General features: G+C 34.6%; 1 protein-coding gene across 1 annotated transcript in view; it reads left to right on the forward strand.

Moving 5' to 3' along the window:
- LOC146742816 (opioid-binding protein/cell adhesion molecule homolog) overlaps positions 1-6,334 on the forward strand; it is a 108,920-nt gene extending 102,586 nt beyond the window's left edge. The window contains exon 10 of the mRNA XM_085499071.1: positions 3,741-6,334. Within this exon, the coding sequence (XP_085355197.1) occupies positions 3,741-3,844 (104 nt within the window). The 3' untranslated portion in view covers positions 3,845-6,334. The remainder of the gene's footprint in view (positions 1-3,740) is intronic.
- The last annotated feature ends 1,364 nt before the right edge of the window (positions 6,335-7,698 follow it).

Below are 7,698 nucleotides of genomic sequence, written 5' to 3' on the forward strand. Positions count from 1 at the left end.
GACCTTTTGTTAAAAATCTCAAGTCAGATTGTTTTGATACTATACATATTATTCATTTTCTAATGATATCTTCTGTTCTATAATTGAAATGTGCATTGCTAACAGAGGAGCTAACTCAGCCAAGAGGCTGCTTGTTACTTTTTTGACCTCTTCTTGAAAACTAAATTGCTTTGGTACTTTATGTATATTTAATGAGCGATTGTATCGCAAATGACATTAAAATGTTTTACTCTGTGGAAATGTTTTCGTTCAGTAGTAGGATTCTATTTCTGTTGGCGTTATGGTACTCTTGTGTTCAATATAAACAATATAAAGGCATCAATGGTGGTAATGTAGTTTTCCGCATATAAGTGAAAGTTTGAACAAGTCTTGAAATGTTTTAAAACAAATGCTAATACAGTTTTTAGCTCCGCTGTCGACTTTGTCGAGCGGAGCTTATCATATGAGTGATTGTCCGTCGTCCGTTGTCCGTCGTCCGTGTCAATGTTTTACTTTTTAGCTCCGCTGTCGACTTTGTCGAGCGGAGCTTATCATATGAGTGATTGTCCGTCGTTGTCCGTGTCAATGTTTTACTTTTTCGACTTCTTCTTGAAAACTACAAGCCTGAATGTTTTGATATTTCGTGTATTATGTACCTTGGGTAGACCTCTCAGATTTGTTCATTTCATGATGATATCTTCAATTCTCTAATTTTGATGAATTTTTTTTGTCATTTTTGGTGAAAAGTGATATTTTCGACTTCTTGTTAAAAACTGCAAGTCCAATTGCTTTGATATTACATATATAGGTACTACATGTGGACCTCTCTCAGATTTGTTCATTTTGTAATGATATCTTTAATTCTCTAATTTTGGTGAATATTTTTGTCATTTTTGGTAAAAAGTGATATTTTCGACTTCTTGTTAAAAACCGCAAGTGCAATTGCTTTGATACTACATATATAGGTACTACATGTGAACCTCTCTCAGATTTGTTCATTTCGTGATGATATCTTCAATTCTCTAATTTTGGTGAATATTTTTGTCATTTTTGGTAAAAAGTGATATTTTCGACTTCTTGTTAAAAACTGCAAGTGTGATTGCTTTGATATTACATATATAGGTACTACATGTGGACCTCTCTCAGATTTGTCCATTTTGTGATGATATCTTCAATTCTCTAATTAATTTATTTTGGTGAATATTTTTGTAATTTTTGGTAAAAAGTGATATTTTCGACTTCTTGTTAAAAACTGTAAGTCCGATTGCTTTGATACTATTCATATTGTTCATTTTCTAATGATGTCTTCAGTTCTTTAATTGAAATGTGCATTGCTAACAGCGAAACTATCTCAGCCGATAGGCTGCTTGTTTGACTTCTTCTTGAAAACTACAAGCCTGAATGCTTTGATACTTGGTGTACATGTACCTTGGGTAGACCTCTCTTAGGTTTGTTCATTTCATGTTGATATCTTCAATTCTCTAATTTTGGTGAATATTTTTGTCATTTTTGGTAAAAAGTGATATTTTCGACTTCTTGTTAAAAACCGCAAGTGCAATTGCTTTGATATTACATATATAGGTACTACATGTGGACCTCTCTCAGATTTGTTCATTTTGTAATGATATCTTTAATTCTCTAATTTTGGTGAATATTTTTAGCTCCGCTGTTGACTTTGTCGAGCGGAGCTTATCATATGAGTGATTGTCCGGCGTCCGGCGTCCGTGTCAATGTTTTACTTTTTCGACTTCTTCTTGAAAACTACAAGCCTGAATGCTTTGATACTTGGTGTATATGTACCTTGGGTAGACCTCTCTTAGGTTTGTTCATTTCATGTTAATATCTTCAATTCTCTAATTTTGGTGAATATTTTTGTCATTTTTGGTAAAAAGTGATATTTTCGACTTCTTGTTAAAAACCGCAAGTGCAATTGCTTTGATATTACATATATAGGTACTACATGTGGACCTCTCTCAGATTTGTTCATTTTGTAATGATATCTTTAATTCTCTAATTTTGGTGAATATTTTTGTCATTTTTGGTAAAAAGTGATATTTTCAACTTCTTGTTAAAAACTGTAAGTCCGATTGCTTTGATATTACATACATAGGTACTACATGTGGACCTCTCTCAGATTTGTTCATTTTGTGATAATATCTTCAATTCTCTAATTTTGGTGAATATTTTTGTAATTTTTGGTAAAAAGTAATATTTACGACTTCTTCTTAAAAGCCAAAAGTTCAATTGCTTTGATATTACATATATAGATACTACATGTAGACCTTTCTCAGATTTGTTCATTATGTGACGATATCTTCAATTCTCTAATTTTGGTGAATTTTTGTCATTTTTGATAAAAAGTGATATTTTCGACTTCTTGTTAAAAACTGTAAGTCCGATTGCTTTGATATTACATATATAGGTACTACATGTGGACCTCTCTCAGATTTGTTCATTTTGTAATGATATCTTTAATTCTCTAATTTTGGTGAATATTTTTAGCTCCGCTGTCGACTTTGTCGAGCGGAGCTTTTCATATGAGTGATTGTCCGGCGTCCGGCGTCCGTGTCAATGTTTTACTTTTTCGACTTCTTCTTGAAAACTACAAGCCTGAATGCTTTGATACTTGGTGTATATGTACCTTGGGTAGACCTCTCTTAGGTTTGTTCATTTCATGTTAATATCTTCAATTCTCTAATTTTGCTGAATATTTTTGTAATTTTTGGTAAAAAGTGATATTTTCGACTTCTTGTTAAAAACAAAAACTTCAATTGCTTTGATATTACATATATAGATACTACATGTAGACCTTTCTCAGATTTGTTCATTTCGTGATGATATCTTCAATTCTCTAATTTTGGTGAATATTTTTGCCATTTTTGGTAGAAAGTGATATTTTCGACTTCTTGTTAAAAACTGTAAGATCGATTGCTTTGATACTATACATATTGTTCATTTTCTAATGATGTCTTCAGTTCTTTAATTGAAATGTGCATTGCTAACAGCGGAGCTATCTCAGCCAATAGGCTGCTTGTTATCATTTTTGGTAAAAAGTGATATTTTCGACTTCTTGTTAAAAACCACAAGTCCGATTGCTTTGATATTAGATATAAAGGTACTACATGTGGACCTCTCTCAGATTTGTTCATTTTGTGATGATGTCTTCAATTCTCTAATTTTGGTGAATATTTTTGTAATTTTTGGTAAAAAGTGATATTTTCGACTTCTTGTTAAAAACCAATAGTTCAATTGCTTTGATATTACATATTTAGATACTACATGTAGACCTTTCTCAGATTTGTTTGTTTCGTGATGATATCTTCGATTCTATAATTTTGGTGAATATATTTGTCATTTTTGGTAAAAAGTGATATTTTCGACTTCTTGTAAAAAACCAATAGTCTGATTGCTTTGATATTACATATATAGGTACTACATGTGGACCTCTCTCAGATTTGTTCATTTTGTGATGATATCTTCAATTCTCTAATTTTGGTGAATATTTTTGTCATTTTTGATAAAAAGTGATATTTTCGACTTCTTGTTAAAAACTGCAAGTCCGATTGCTTTGATACTATTCATATTGTTCATTTTCTAATGATGTCTTCAGTTCTTTAATTGAAATGTGCATTGCTAACAGCGGAGCTATCTCAGCCAATAGGCTGCTTGTCTTTTTATAAAAAATATTATAATGTATATTATGTGAATGATGTTTATGTATCTTAATAATCTTATACAAGTATGTCTGTCTTTTATTCCAGATCATAACAGTACTAGTATTGGTGTGTCATCAAAAGAAGTATCATCTTTTGTAACCATGGCAATGCTCTTTCTATTCATTTACAGTTTTTTGTATGATAATTAATTTTTTGCTAGCAAACTTATTTTTGATACTCTATAGTAAAACTTTAGATTTGGATGAAAATTGAACAGGGTGAATATGAAAGTGTCACAAGTAATAGGCATGACTATTCTTATTTGTGATACTTGACTAGAATGAAGACAATTCAGTGCATATGCTATTTGATGAATTAAAATTCAATGCATTCATAATATGGTCTAATGTTTTTCTCATTTGTAAAAAAAGTTACAATTATTATGAAATGAAAAATTCTCTTAGTAGTAGTGTACGTGTTCTCTAACATAACTAATTATGTATCATACCAATTGGGATTACAGGAATCTTCTTTTCAATAATAATTTGAGAAATTTTGAGTGCATTTCATGAATTTTGGTGACACATATTAATTAAGTTGTGCACATTTGTGTCTCACAAAAATTATGTTACAGAAGAAATGTACTTTAAATATGCACATGAAAATGGTGCATTATTTATTAGATTAATGGTTTTCCAGTTAACAGAAAAAAAAGCTCCTACTACGGCCAATTATTTTTGCTGTCTCTTCCAAATGAAACAAGTTGCATTTTGTATATAAGAGCAATAAGGAATCATGTAGTATATTAACATGAGAAATAATTGAACACACTCATTATTTTATTCATTCAAGATAGCTTTGCCTTTGACACTATAGCCATAGACTCTAAATTGTTACTACTAAACATACATGACTCATTGCTTTAACTAATGATGCTACTTGCTGTCATTATTCCACTTGTGTCAAGATGGTCCGGTTCCATCATTCACTTGTTTCAAGACGGTGCCACAATACACTTGTGTCAAGATTGGGTACCACCATACACTTGTGTCAAGACTGGGTCCCACCATACACTTGTGTCAAGATTGGGTACCACCATACACCTGTGTCAAGACTGGGTCCCACCATACACTTGTGTCAAACGGTCCCACCATACACCTGTGTCAAGACTAGATCCCACCATACACCTGTGTCAAGACTGTCCCACCATACACCTAGCTGTGTCAAGACTGGGTCCCACCATACACTTGTGTGAAGATGGTCCCATCATACACTTGTGTCAAGATGGCCCACCCTACACTTGTGTCAAGACTGGGTCCCACCATACACTTGTGTCAAGACTGGGTCCCACCATACACCTGTGTCAAGACTGGGTCCCACCATACACTTGTGTCAAGACTGGGTCCCACCATACACTTGTGTTAAGACTGGGTCCCACCATACACTTGTGTCAAGACTGGGTCCCACCATACACCTGTGTCAAGACTGGGTCCCACCTTACACTTGTGTCAAGACTGGGTCCCACCATACACTTGTGTCAAAACTGGGTCCCACCATACACTTGTGTCAAGACTGGGTCCCACCATACACTTGTGTCAAGACTGGGTCCCACCATACACTTGTGTCAGGACTGGGTCCCACCATACACTTGTGTCAAGACTGGGTCCCACCATACACTTGTGTTAAGACTGGGTCCCACCATACACCTGTGTCAAGACTGGGTCCCACCATACACTTGTGTCAAGACTGGGTCCCACCTTACACTTGTGTCAAGACTGGGTCCCACCATACACTTGTGTCAAGACTGGGTCCCACCATACACTTGTGTCAAGACTGGGTCCCACCATACACTTGTGTCAAGACTGGGTCTCACCATACACTTGTGTCAAGACTGGGTCCCACCATACACTTGTGTCAAGACTGGGTCCCACCATACACTTGTGTCAAGACTGGGTCCCACCATACACTTGTGTCAAGACTGGGTCCCACCATACACCTGTGTCAAGACTGGGTCCCACCATACACTTGTGTCAAGACTGGGTCCCACCATACACTTGTGTCAAGACTGGGACCCACCATACACTTGTGTCAAGACTGTGTCCCACCATACACTTGTGTCAAGACTGGGTTCCACCATACACTTGTGTCAAGACTGTCCCACCATACACTTGTGTCAAGACTGGGTTCCACCATACACTTGTGTCAAGACTGTGTCTCACCATACACTTGTATCAAGACTGGGTCCCACCATACACTTGTGTCAAGACTGGGTCCCACCATACACTTGTGTCAAGACTGGGTCCCACCATACACTTGTGTGAAGGTGGTCCAACCATACATGGTCAATCTTCATTTAAATTTGGAAACTACAGCAATGTCACATCAAGTGTCACTTATGTCACTTAGTTCAACTGATTCTACTTTCATCAAGTGTTATTAATGGTAATTTATAATTTCTAGAAATTAACTAAAATGTGTTATGGTATTGTAGTATTGAACTTGTTTTATGTGAATGATTTTTTCAAAACATCACAAACCGTCATAGTTGTCACGGTGATACATATTTTTCTTTCTATGTTGTGGTACGTAGGTGTTCAGTAAAATTGGCAGCATTAGCAACTTTTGGTTGAATTTTTGTATACATACATTTTCATATTTTGACTGAAGTTGGAATAAAGAATTAGATTTTGTTTACATTACATGTTTGTTTTGTGTTTGATTTTCATATGCAAAACACTTTATTTGGCATTAATTATCTTGTATGTACGTATGTTATGAGATTATTCTATATTTGCCTAGTGTAAGATACCTATAAGATTTTAACATCTTCCTATAGGATCCTTTTGTAGTTGGCCGCTTTCCTTTTAGAAATACTAAAGAAATTTTTTCACCAATTACAGACTAAATAACAAAAAATTACAAGTTTTAGTTTGTGTCTTTCTTCGGTCACAAAACTCACTCCAGATGGATGCTAAATATTTTCAACTGCATTTTTGTTAAATTCCAACAGAATTCTTATAGAACAAGCATTAAGTCATATAGAATACTAAAGAAATTCTAGAGAATATTATTCTGGTCCCACAGTACACACAATGAATAATTTTAAAGAATTTATTTTTCAGAAATGTAAACAGTATATTTTTTGAAGGACAGCAATTAATACCAATCGGCAAACAATTTAGAAATACTATTGAATACAATTAGCTGTGTGCTGGGTAATTTCCTGTTTATATGACGCTTTGGTGTTCACGTCACTATCAAAATTATTGATTCCTCTTACATAACACGATTAAATGGTCTCTATAAAGCGATATTCAGAATCGAAATATTGTCAAATAATTTGAAACATGGTATTGCGTCAGGTTTAAGTTTTTCGTGCTAGTTGTTCTTTCCTAAATGAGGACAGTTTTTCGGCAAAAGAATTATAAGTGAAATGGATACTGAATATGAAAGTGTAAGGATAAGATCCACCCCCAATGTTTTCTCATTGCTTTCATGGCTTTAGTCCACTGATGTAACACCTTCAGATCGAATGGAATTGTATACAGTAAATACTTACACTGTGGCCGCACGTATTACTGTACTCGTCCACAACACAACATTTAGCGATAACAAATGTAACTCTAAAAAACTCTCACTCAAAAAAAAAGAAATCGATAAAAAAAGCTGAAGTGGCTCAAGAGTATGGCTTTCTCACATATTTTGGCATTTGGTGGCGCACTTCAACTTCAGTGAGAATCAGAAATGTGAAAAAGTCAACCATTCTAGGATAGCTGGGCATGGCTACAGCACAAGAAATATCCCAAATTTACTTAGATACGAGTAATCATTTCAACAACAACAAAATGTTCATTTTAGTGAAACACAAATCTAAAATAGTAAACGTGTGGGTGGAAATTTCACAGGCACTTTAATACTGTACAGAATTCAACTATATCTATTACACATACATTTTTTTTACATAGTGACTTTTCACGCTAATAAATGATGGAAGTTATGATGGCATTCCTATAAGAATACTATTGGATTTTTAGCTCCGCTGTCGACTTTGTCGAGCGGAGCT

This window comes from Saccoglossus kowalevskii, chromosome 5 (genome assembly GCF_978046115.1).
Source record: "Saccoglossus kowalevskii chromosome 5, keSacKowa6.1, whole genome shotgun sequence".
NCBI lineage: Eukaryota > Metazoa > Hemichordata > Enteropneusta > Harrimaniidae > Saccoglossus > Saccoglossus kowalevskii.